Raw genomic sequence first — 13,495 nt, 5'->3', positions numbered from 1 at the left:
AGTTACTGTCCGATATGCGCAAATATCGAAAGGAACTGAGATCTTTGGGTTATAAACTTACATTTCAAGTTTCAACAAAATCGGATAAAAATTGTAACCTCTATAGGGTCCACAAGCTAAAAACGTGATTTTTCGTACAAACAGGGGCCATAATCCATGAAGTTTCGATCCGATACATGCCAATATCGAAAGCAGCCGAGATCTTTTGGGGATAAACCTATATTTCAAGTTTCGTCGAAATCGGATAAGAATTGTGACCTGTAGAGAGTCCACAAACAATTGTGGACGGACGTCCGGACGGACAGGGGCGATGGCATAATACGTCCACATGAAAATGTGGGCGTATAAAAACAATAGGGATCATCCTTAGGGTATAAGGAATTCATATGAAATTTTTTCAAGACGATCGATTAAAGATACATTATGGGAGATAAGATAAAGAGATGGCAGTTCTCGCTATAATAGTTAAAGATAGGTTGCCAGACAACCAAACATACGCCCACAGCAGCTAAATCGTCCGAGCGGTCGCATATTTATTCCTTTGTAGGTAATTGGGGGCCTTTACAAGACAGTTCCATACAGATCAGATTATAATTTTTGCTGTTTGAGGGTTCACAAGGTTCTACAAATTGAAACAAGGGTCTCAACTCTGGAAGTAATCTACAGAAATTGTTGAAATTTGACAGGCTTTTTCGTTTCACAAATTTAAATGATGCATATAAATTTCATACATATCGGTTGATAACTTTCATCAATCGAGCATTAACAAGGTTGAACAAAGTCAAACAAGGGCAATAACTCCAGAAGTAATAAACGTAAATTGCTGAAATTCAATAGGATTCTTCTCTTTACTAATTTAAATGACGCACGTAAATTTCATACAGATCAGCATATAACTTTTGATGTTAGAGCATTCACAAAGTTCAATAAAGTGAAACAAGGGCCATCACTCTAGACGTAATAGACAGAAATTGCTGAAATTCAATAAGCTTCTTCTTTTCACTTATTTAAATAATGCATATAAATTTCAGAAAGATCTGATGATAACTTTTGCCGTTGGAGTGTTCACAAGGTTCAATAAAGTGAAACAAGGGCCATCACTCTAGACGTAATAAACGGAAATTACTGAAATTCAATAGGATTCTTCGTTTCCCTATTTTAAATATTGCATATAAATTTCACAAAGATCGAATGTTAACTTTTGGCATTAGAGTGTTCACAAGGTTCAACAAAGTGAAACAAGGGCCATAACTCTAGACGTTATAAACGGAAATTACTGAAATTCAATAGGATTCTTCGTTTCCCTAATTTAAATATTGCATATAAATTTCACAAAGATCGAATGTTAACTTTTGGCATTAGAGTGTTCACAAGGTTCAACAAAGTGAAACAAGGGCCATAACTCTAGACGTTATAAACGGAAATTATTGAAATTAAATAGGCTTCTTCGTTTCACTAATTTAAATAATGCATATAAATTTCAGAAAGATAGGATGATAACTTTTGGGGTTAGAGCGTTCACAAGGTTAAACAAAGTGAAACAAGGGCCATAACTCTAGAAGTAATAAACGGAAATTGCTGAAATTCAATAGGCTTCTTCGTTTCCCTAATTTAAATATTGCATATAAATTTCACATAGATCGGATGATAACTTTTGGCTTTAGAGCGTTCACAAGGTTCAACAAAGTGAAACAGGGGCCATAACTCTAGACGTTAAAAACGGAAATTATTGAAATTAAATAGGCTTCTTCATCTCACTAATGTAAACAACATATATCAATTTTAAAACAATTGGATGATAACTTTTGGCATTAGAGCGTTCACAAGAAATTGTGGACGATGGACGGACGGACGGACCGACGGCAATATACGTCCACATTTCTATGTGGGCGTATAAAAACTAGATAGTGTAAAGGTAATTTGCTGAAAATTTCAGTCAAATTGATCCACTATGAGCAGAGAACGAAGCGGGAGAATTTTTGCAAAGTCTCGGTCATCATTACTAAAATCATAAATATAAACAGCATAGTCTCGATTATCCACTGTTTTGATTTAATTATCAATGGCCGTTAAGCGGCATATAGGAATCTAATCCAGCCAACAACTAAGGCTAGCCTTGACATCGAGAGTTTATTATGGTCTGGATAAGTTAATTAATGTCTACTTGATAATTTAGATAACATTTCAGGCCTAAAGAAAGACTTGTAATAAGCAGATTTTGCTCTTGCATAATGCATGTTTAAGAATTGTTGCCTGTAGGCGACACATACACACAAATAGAGATTATGGGTGTGGCTCTGCCCCTGGGGGTTAGGCATGCACCCCAAACAATAGCGATGTTACTTAGGGTACAAAGAATAAGTATGCAAAGTTTCAAGATGATACGTTAAGCAATGTGGCCTGTAGACGACAAACAAACAAATACAAGAAATGGGCGTCGCTCTGTCCCTGGGGGTCGGGCATGCAGCGAAAACAATAGGGGTCATCCTTAGGGTATAAGGAATAAGTATGTAAAGTTTCAAGATAATCACTTAAGAATTGTGGTATGTAGGCAACACACAGACAGGGGGCGATGGCAATATACGTCCACATCCACATATAAAAATAGTGATAATCAAGTGAAAAGGAGGATTTCAGGCTACAATGCAAGCGTTGACTGAATAAGTAAACATCTCAACCAACCATGCAGCCGAAACATATTCATTGTGTCTAATTACGTCACAATTCTACTCACACCACCTCCGTGGTCAGGACTGACAGAACTGTGACAGAACTGAATTCTGCGTTACTCGATTGCCATTCTGTCAATCGGGACGTTCTGGATTGTGAATCAAGATTCCCCAAGATTTCGTCAACAGGGGCAGTAACTTTCCGAAACATCCTTGGGTGCCTCTGAATTTCAATATAGTTCCCCCTTGTATGTAAATATGAATTAATGATCTGATCTTCTCTATATGTCTATACTGACCTTTTTTGTTTAGACTGTGATTTCATTCTATGTTTGGGTGTATTTTGTGAGACTGAATGTGTATGAGCTGTTTGACTGTCACAATCTGCTAGTGTAGCTAAAACAAAATTGGCTTCAAATGTTTTATCACTATCTATAGACATCACTATAGGTCTGAAATAAATAAAATATTTATTAACCTTAAAAAGTCAAAATAAATCTTTTACTTTTACATTAAATATTGCCTTCACTTTCACATCAAATATAATGTTAACACAAAAAGGGTGGCTACTTTTCAAAATAGTCTGGTTTTCCCCCTTAAATATAAGTATAGATGTCCTAATTTGTTAACTGAATTCTGTTTAATAATAGGTGAAAAGGAATACCAGTCATACTGTGTAGTATCTATCTGAATGGAAACAATAGTAACATTTTAAAATAACACAAACAAGAGCTAAATATACTGCACAAATTGTCCATGTAGGTTACTATTTCAACATTCCCCTAATAATATAACAGCCCTACCTTCCAGCTCTTTCAAAATGCATATTAATTGGTAAACTTATAACTTCTGCAAACCCTAATATTGCCTGAAAAACATAAAGAAAAGAAGTAAAAACTTTCAGAAAGCTACACAATAAATCAAATAATTAAGTATGTAATGAAAGTTGAAAAAAACCAAACAATTATTTAACCTATTACTGTCAGCCATATTATACTCCTGTCCAGAACATGTTATGTTCATACAGCTTATATTTTTGTTTGTGCTACATTTATTTTAAATTGCATTATTTTATTGATATCTAATTTCGCTATAATGTGTAACAGCAATTTATAAGCGACAATTAAGTTTTGACCCTGAATCTAGGGATCAAACACAAACCAGAATTAGTTAACTAAATTCTCTATAAATCTTTAAAAGCCACTACCATATTTAATCAATTAAAATGGTGATTTTCCGTGTGAATATTTGCCAATAGATTTCCTTCTACCAAAGAAGGTTACACTTCTGAATCCAAGTTAAAATCTCTTTAGCTTCATTTAAAAGATTAGTTCAATGAGTACAAATACTTACTCTTAATTCTTTAAGACAAAATGTAATCTCTGTATCAACACCTAACTGACAATTATCAAATTCACTTGGATCTAGGTGCATCTCTGTCAAAACTACTTTCTTTGGATCTAAAGAATCAAATTTTTTTTTTTAAATAAGATTTCTTTTGTGTTACAAAACTTACAAGATTGTTTTGATTGTGGTGAAAGATGCTAATATGGTATTTATTATTTTGAACAATCCAGCTAGATTATCTGACAAAATTCACTATGTGGTGCATTCTAATACTGACCACTGCATTGTACCGAGTCAGGCTAATAAGTAAGGTCCAACTAAATCTTACAAAAAGAGTCAGATTAGGTGCTCTTGCCTAAGTAAAAGTATTTGACATTCAGGAATGAACTATATGAGGTGCTTATTTTCAATCTCAGCATGATACTTATATTTGATTTGAATATTTTAATAGAGATAGTTTGTAAACTATGCATGTAAACCCAAAGACATGATAAAATACTAGATATGTAAAAATCATCAACTACCTGGTTCGTCATCAACATAATTTTTCAATGAGATTTTATTAGGTTTAGCAATTAGAGTGACCTCCTCTTGATTATTCTGGAAATTAATAACTGCATCACATAGCAACCTAAAATGTTAATATCAAATTCTAATTTTCTAATAAGATGCTAAAAAGAAGTTTTTTTGTTTGTTTTTTTTCAATGCTATTTATGTAAGGAGATGCAATTGGACCATTTTATAAATGAATGATTGTAAATCTTGTTTGAGAGATACACTTTAATCTTGCAATTCTAAATGGACAATATCAAATCACAACAACAATAACATGCAAGAATAATGTTTTCACAGTCGCTTAAACCCACCACAGATAAATTCTCTGAAGCACAAAGAATTGAATTCGACAGAGCCATTGGAAGCAGCATTGTGCGATGTATGTGGCTGCTAGAGATTGACACTACTGACTTTTCATTGTTACCCCTTGTGCCTATAAATCGCTCTATGGTGAAATTCTTATGGATTCTGTGAGATGTTGATTTGCTTGTGTTGGTAAATGTCCAGCCTACAATCATGCCAAACATCACATTCCTTCCTTGATTGATATGGTACTTTTTAAAATGAAGAGCATGAAATTATATGAAATGGCTGCCATGACTGTAATATGACAAGAGGCAAAGAAGGCTAGGCGTTGGGTATGTTTTGCCAAATTTACAGACAAAATATTAACAAAAAAGTGGGTGTGACACCGCCCCAGGGGTTCGTGGCAAACACCAAAATAAATAGTTTCTTTTTTTACGGTATAAGGAATAAATATGTAAAGTTCTAAGATGATTCATTCAGAATTGCAGCCTGTAGACGATAAACACAAAAATTGGACGTGGCTCTGCACCTGGTGGTTGGATATGGTACAATATAATATAAATAGATACAACCCTGTCATTGAAATGATTAAATGCTGAATTTGAACAAAATCTGTTAACAATGGACACCTGTGGAACAGTGATTCTCAACCACTGGACCAGTATGCCGTCGCACACAGGTGTGCCACAAGATTTTCCTAGATGTGCTGCAAGAAAATGAGAAAAACCATGTGATCCCAATTGAGTATTCACTGGTGTCTACTGGAAAGTTCATAGCTGTGTTTTTCTTTATTTAGTTTCAGTCATTCTATGTGTCTGTGTCTACGTTTGTATTTCATCTATGACTTGCCATGTTTTTATTTTGCAAAATTCAAGTTAATATCCGATTGACTTTAAATTTATACACAGTGTTTAAGGTCATAAAACGAAGAAGTCTATTCATTTTCAGCTATTTTCGATAATTACTGCCAGAGTTATGGCCCTTGATCACTTCAAAAAATCTTGTGGACGCTCTAGAGGTCAAAGTTAATATATGATTGACTTTAAATTTATACAGTGTTTAAGGTCATGAGATGAAGAAGCCTATTGATTTTCAGCGATTTCGATAATTACTGCCAGAGTTATGGCCCTTGATCACTTAGAAAAATCTTGTGGACGCTCTAGAGGCCAAAGTTAATATCCGATTGACTTTAAATTTATACACAGTGTGTAAGATCATGAGACGAAGAAGCCTATTGATTTTCAGTGATTCCCGATAATTACTGCCAGAGTTACGGCCCTTGATCACTTTGAAAAATCTTGTGGATGCTCTAGAGGCTAGAAGAAGTTAATATCTGATTAACTTAAAATTAAAACACAGTGTTTAAGGTCATCAGACAAAGAAGCCTATTGATTTTCAACAACATCCGATAATTACTGCCAAAGTTATGGCCCTTGATCACTTTGAAATATCTTGTGGACGCTCTAGAGGCTAAAGTTAATATCCGATTGACTTTAAATTTATACACAGTGTTTAAGGTCGTGAGACGAAGAAGCCCAGTGATTTTCAATGATTTCCGATAACTACTACCAGAGTTATGACCCTTGATCTCTTTGAAAAAACTTTGTAGATGCTCTAGAGACCAAAGTTATCATCCGATTGACTTTAGATTGATAAACAGAGTTTAAGGTCTTGAGATGAACAAGTATATTGATTTTCAATGAATTTTGATAACTTGACTAAATCCACGATATTAAATGTTTCGTATACTAAACGTTAGCATGGGGCAGAACTAAAAGCCAAAAAATTTCTAATGATTTTCAGATAATTACTTATAATCACTCTTCATCAGATTTTAATTGATTATAAATGTTTCATTACCGACAATAGAAAAAATATGCAACGACTCTTGTTCACTGCTCGGACAACTTAGCTGCTGTGGGCGTATGTTTCGTTTCCTGGCAACCTATCTTTTCTTTGTGTGTTAGTGTGTTGCCTACAGGCCACAATTTTTAATGGATTGTCGTGGAACTTAGTATATTATTCCTCACGTCCAATTTTTGTGTTTAGCATCTGAAGGCCACAATTCTAAATGGATTATCTTTGAACTTGCTATACTTATTCCTTATACTCTAAGGACGGCAACTATTGATTTTGGTGCAATTATTAACATATTTGGATCCAATTCAGTATGGTCCATCATAGGGTGGTACCTATTTATATTGTTCCATATCCAACCCCCAGGGGCAGAGCCACGCCCAATTTTTGTGTCTACAAGCTGGAATTCTGAATGGATCATCTTGAAACTTGACATTCCTTATACCGTAAGGATAGCAACTATGTATTTTTGGTGCATGTCCCAACCCCCAGAGGTGTGGTACCACACCCACTATTTTTTTGTTGATTTTTTTGTCTGAAAAACCTCTACAGCAGTGTTCTCAACCATTTCTTGCCCATGGCACCCCTTGGAACACATGAAAAAATAGCGGCACACCTGGCTATATATATATATTTCGGACATTTCGCATTGCCACAGAATGCCCGAAATAACTTTAATCTCTAAGTCACACCCACTTTCTCAATACAAACCCGAAGACATTGTATCGATCCAACATGTAGTTTTAATCTCTAATTCACACCCACTTTCTCAATACATCCGAAGACATTGTATCAATCCGACATGTAGTTTCTGAGATACAATCAAATTGAAAAAAAACCAAGCCAACAGTGAGGCTGATGTCCCCCTCCGAAATGCTCAAATAAATAGATGACTCATATAATTTAATCGCACATCTATTTTTTTCAAAAGTATCAAGCAATCAAACTGATTATCAACTATACACTAAGTTTCATCACTCTTTATCAGATAGAATCAAAGTTATCTTGTCCCAAAGCATTGACCAAGGAAATTGCTTATCTCTGCTTAGCTTTAGCTCGATATGTTAATCATTGAACTCAGTCAAGACGAACATCTACATCAAGTTTAAACATACTACCTCAATTAGAAGCAGAGTTGTTATTTTCCAAAGTCTTGACCAATCAAAATGCTTATTGCTCCTTACCCTAAGCAGAAAATTCTCATCATCGAACTTAGTCAAGGTATTGATGTAATGAAAATATACACCAAGTTTCATCACTCTCACTTAATTAGAAGAAGAACGGGGGCGACGACAATATACGACCACATTTCAATGTAGGCGAATAAAAATGGGTGTGGCTCAGCCCCTGAGGGTCAGACATTCACAAACCTGCGGCTGCCAGGCAGGATACGCCCACATTTTGCAAGAGATGGATAGAGAAAAAGCTAAAAACAAACAGGATTTTTTGTACAATCAGAGGCCATAATCCAGAAAGTTATGGTCTGAACTGCGCAAATATCAAAACGGACTGAGATCTTTGGGATATAAAGATATGTTTTGAGTTTCATCAGAATCGGATAACAATTGTGACCTCTAGAGGGTCCACAACCTTCGTACTTCGTATTGCATACTTTTACACAATTTGCGTACAAAGTACAAAGAGCAACCATTTTGTCGGGCAGTTTCATTTCGATTTTCCCGAAATTTGAATTCAACCTTCAATATGGTGGAATGGTAAAATATTTAAACGGTTTTTAAAATCGGAAAAAAAAGATTGTGACCTCTAGAGAATCTGCAAGCTAAAAATGCGATTTTTCGAACAATCAGGAACCATAATCCAGGAAGTTACGTTCGGATACGCAATTATTAATAGGAACTAAGATCTTAGTGTGTAATGGTGATAGATTCACATGTTTTTTTTAAATCGGATAAAAATTGTGACCTCTACATGGAGAGAGAGAGAGAAATGGGGTTTAACGTCCACTCGACACAAACTGGGTCATTTCGGGACTAACATATGGTTTAATTTTATTTAAATAATTCGCTTGCGCATAGGGGTCTTTAGCAGTGGGAGGAAACCGGAGGACCCGGAGAAAACCCATGAGGTTGGACAGGCGACCCTACTCCTTGTCACGTACAACCGGGGATTCGAAACCACGCCAGTTGACTCAATGACAGGCTTTATGATACAGCACGCACGTGCTAACCATTCGGCCACCCAACCCCCCACCTCTACATGGACCGCAAGCTAAAAACGTGATTTTTTGTACATTCCAGGGCCATAATTCAGTAAGTTACGATCCAATACATGCGAATATCGAAAGGAACCAAGATCTTTGGGTTATAAACATGTATTTCAATTCTCATCAAAATCGGATAAAAATTGTGACCTCTAGACGGTCCACAAGCTTGATATACCAGATGCTTTTCACTATTTGCGTACGAGGGGCGGCCATTTTGTCCGGCAGTTTTTGCCCGATTTTCACAAAATTCGAACTCAACAAATATTACTTTGCATCAGAGATATATTTGATCGGTTTTTTTAATCGGATAATAATTGTGACATCTAGGGGGACCTCAAGCTAAGAATGCCATTTTTCGTACAATCAGAGGCCATAATTCAGGAAGTTACTATCCGATATGCGCGAATATCGAAAGGAACCAAGATCTTTGGGTTATAAACTTACATTTCAAGTTTCATCAAAATCAGAAGAAAATTGTGACCTTTAGAGAGTCCACAACCTTGATATATCATATTTTTTGTCCGTCAGTTTTAGTCCAATTTTCACGAAATTCGAACTCAACCGTCATTATGGTGTAGCGATGATACATTCAAATGTTTTTTTAAATCGGAATAAAATTGTGACCTAAATAGAGTCCACACTCCACAAGCTTAAAAATGTGATTTTTCGTACAATCAGGGGCCATAATTCAGGAAGTTATGGTCCGATTTGCACGAATATCGACAGAAACCAAGATCTTTGGGTTATAAACTTACATTTCAAATTTCCACAAAATCAGATCATAATTGTGACCTCTAGAGGGTCCACAAGCTAAAAACACGATTTTTCTTACAATCAGGGGCCATAATACATGAAGTTACAGTCTGATACATGCCAATATCGAAAGGAACCGAGATCTTAGGGAGATAAACCTATATTTCAAGTATCGTTGAAATCAGATAAAAATTGTGACCTGTAGAGTTTCCACAAACAATTGTGGACGGACGGACAGGGGCTACGACAATATGCATCCACATGAAAATGTGGGCGTATAAAAAGGTTGATAATGGTAAATAGAAATAATTGAAACTTACTTGGGATGGGCAGTTAATTTATTTGGAGTTAAATCTTTAGAAAATACCGCTTGTAATGTTTCACATTCAATGAAGGCCAAGTTGTGAGTCTTGACAATACCTAATATAAAACAAACCACAGTACAAACATACTATGGACCAGGAACTGAGAATGACATCATTGTGACATATCTAAAATCGAAGTCCATCAATCGATGTGTAATTGTCCAAGGAACAAGCCTAACAAGTTCCATGTCGATCATATGCTTTTTTTTAAGTGTGTCTGTCGCCCCTGGTTCAAAAATATTATATGTGGAAATGTTATGAAATGAAATTGAGTTTTATGGTGGTCAGCTTCAACTGGGCTATATTGTGTCAAACATATTATGATAAAATATGAGATGAGTTTGATGTGTAAACGATAATGGTTGATCAAAGAATTATGAACACAATATATAACTACAGTGGACTCTGTTACTTCCAACATCTGAATACAACGGCATTCTGTGAAATCCTTCATTATTTTCATGTCCCGATTTATTTCCTTATTACTTCAACCAAATTAGTTTTGAGTAATCCCGATTTTGAATATTCCGAATTACGAAATCAATCAGCGATCCCGTCACACGATTTGCATTGAATTAACAGTGTATAATCCGGCCTTTAATCAGTGGGTGTTAACCAACAAGCATTCACTAATCAATTATCTGTCAGCATAAACCATGTGTCAGTCTTTGTTGATTACCTTGATATTTTATCTCTTGGTATTTAATTTGAACAGTGACATTATACATGTATAAATTGCCGAGATGACATTATAATATTGTGTTCATAATGTGCGATTGTCCTGCAAAGCGTGCCCGTATGGATTTGACATTGGATGTCAAGCAGCATTGAGAAAGTTCCACGACCTACATAGAAGGAATTAGCCGTTAAGTATTAAATTGGCCATACTACAGTATCCAACATTTTAAGGGGAAAAGATGAATTCAAACAGAAGGGTTTAAGGGCGTGGACAAACACAACCTGCCAGTCAATTTGTCGGCCAATACTAAGGCTTGGATGACAAGCATTATCTATTTGGGTTGGTGTATCTCCTGATGACGAAGATGATGATATACCGCTTGCAAAACTAATCGAATCCTTGGTACTTCTTCAAACACAACAAAAGGAAATTTTTACAAATTTAAACAATGGGTATTCAAGGGTGCATTATAATAAAATTTTCGTTATTCGAAGGTGCAATAATACTTCCGGTATAATTGAGGCAATTGTGTATTCCGACATGCTGTCTAATCCAGCATATTGTATCGTTCCCGTACGATGTCGGAATTGACAGAGTCCACTGTAGAAGCAAAATAATATTAGGCTACATATAGTATAGAAACTTATACTGTACTTTCTGTTTATCTATTAATTCCAAATAGATATTGAAAATATTTGAAGACGAATACATTACATACACTACATATAGGACTAATTTTGTTTTTTGATTTAGTTTATTTTAAAGATGGCTTTTGTTTTCTGTTATTTAGTACATCAATATTTTATTTTATGAGGACAGTATCAGTTCCTCTTAAGGTTTAAAATGAAGGCCATTTACCGTGTCTACAATATAACTGGAAGACTAATCTAGCTTCTGGTGTATTGAGAGTTATCTTACATCTTTCTACACTTCTCTCTATGGAGGATAGTGATTTAAATACTGTCAACATGGACTGTAATTAAAAGAAAAACACCATTTAAATACTCTAAATATATAAACTTACGGTAATAATTGTTTTATTTTCAAATATAGTTCAATTCTGTTTCTACAAAGATATGATGTTCACTTAAATTTGTTAGTATTCGGCATCCACTAAAGACAAGGATCTGGTCAGCACAACCCAGCGCTGTCTATGCAATGAAATGAATGAATGAAACATTTGGGATTTACGTACTACTTTTCTGCTCTAACCTGGCTAATGAGGGCAAGCATACTATGACGGAAATTTTGCCGGAACAGCAATTAAATTCCAACTGTCAAGGGTTCTTTTAAGTGCACATGAGAACTCATTTTTTATGTTCCATCCGATTGACTAGCCGCTGTTCCTTGCCAGGTTCTTCATCCTGTACCCAGGAGAAACCATGTTGGAAAATCTCAGCCAACATCAGGATAAAACCCAGAATCTCCAGAATAATGAGGCAGCATTTTACTCACTAAGACACCAAGGCTTCCCTCCCGCAAATAATGCACAGAGACTTTCATAAGCACGTTCAAATGAAATGAAATGAAATGGGGTTTAACATTCAGAAGCGTACAATGTAACACTTAACTCGTAACTGTACTGTAATACAACACATTGTCACTATATTTAGATTTACTAGGATGTAATTGATGATATTACTTTTATACATCATGTGTAAGCCCAGCCTCTTAGAGGTTTGTTGTGCAAGTGCTTACCTTCATATTAACTTTACATCGTAGCCCTTCATCTTCACTATCATTTGACTTTAGCAATGCAGAGCCATCATCATAGTGTGTAAAAAATGAGGGTGAAAACAACATGTAGGCATAGGCAGATCGGGTGGAATTAACGGTTCGTAGCGCAAACTGAAACAAAACATATAAGTACATACATTACATATACAAATTCTGATATTGTTTAGCTTTAATTTCCTAGGTGAAATCAATGCAGTAGTCAAATAAACTTTAAAAACAATGCAAACAGGGAATTGTTTAGACTATGTACATGTTAGATAACAAACCTCCTCTCTCAACCCTCTGTGTTTCGAGATAAGAGATGGTGCTATATAGTTCCACGTAGCAAAATCCAACGCAAATAACATCAGACTTCAATTTGCAAAATTGACAATATTTTTCATCAAAACAACGATTGATTATTGTAATTTATAATATTTCTGCCACATTCAACTACAATTAAGCACATAATCCAACAAGAAACGGGTATAAATCATCACATTTAAATTTGAGGCGTTAAGCCGTTACTAGGAACGCCATTTTTAAATGGGAGATGTATGCCAGATAAAAACAATGCTTCATTAATTTAAACATGAATATTTGGAGTTAGGCAATAGTTGTGCCACTACATTGTCCTCTGTAGGTTTAATTAGTCATAATAGTATAAAATTTAATAGTATAAAATTATCTTATTTTTAAGATGTTACATGCATTAATAAAGTAATTGAGTTTCCCACAAGCACATCAGTATATCTCAACGTTTTTAGCTAGTTCTTGTTGCTATGTACATGTACACATGTAGTCACAAATCTACAAAATGAGTACTTCATGTCCATTTTTTTAAATAAAAAAATTCCATTAACTTACACCTTGCTCCATAGGCTCCACATATAATTCATCTCCAATTTTAGACAGTGAATGAACTGCCCTTCCAAAGACTATAAAGAAGAAAAATTGCACATTCATGTGTTATGAATTGTTTCAATTTCATTTAGTAATTTAACTGGAAATACACAGGACAATA

General features: G+C 35.1%; 1 protein-coding gene across 1 annotated transcript in view; it reads right to left on the bottom strand.

The window, feature by feature from the left end:
• LOC126823280 (cell cycle checkpoint control protein RAD9A) overlaps positions 1–13,495 on the bottom strand; it is a 41,318-nt gene that overhangs the window by 14,867 nt on the left and 12,956 nt on the right. Inside the window, exons 2-9 of the mRNA XM_050552019.2 lie at positions 13,339–13,409; positions 12,454–12,603; positions 11,614–11,728; positions 10,032–10,131; positions 4,541–4,647; positions 4,023–4,129; positions 3,473–3,537; positions 2,969–3,121 (exon numbers count right to left, since the gene is read on the bottom strand). Of these exons, the coding sequence (XP_050407976.1) occupies positions 2,969–3,121; positions 3,473–3,537; positions 4,023–4,129; positions 4,541–4,647; positions 10,032–10,131; positions 11,614–11,728; positions 12,454–12,603; positions 13,339–13,409 (868 nt within the window). The remainder of the gene's footprint in view (positions 1–2,968; positions 3,122–3,472; positions 3,538–4,022; positions 4,130–4,540; positions 4,648–10,031; positions 10,132–11,613; positions 11,729–12,453; positions 12,604–13,338; positions 13,410–13,495) is intronic.

Source organism: Patella vulgata, chromosome 6, assembly GCF_932274485.2.
Source record: "Patella vulgata chromosome 6, xgPatVulg1.2, whole genome shotgun sequence".
Classification (NCBI taxonomy): domain Eukaryota; kingdom Metazoa; phylum Mollusca; class Gastropoda; family Patellidae; genus Patella; species Patella vulgata.
Note: the sequence above shows the minus strand (reverse complement) of the source record. Positions and strands in the feature narration are given on the sequence as shown.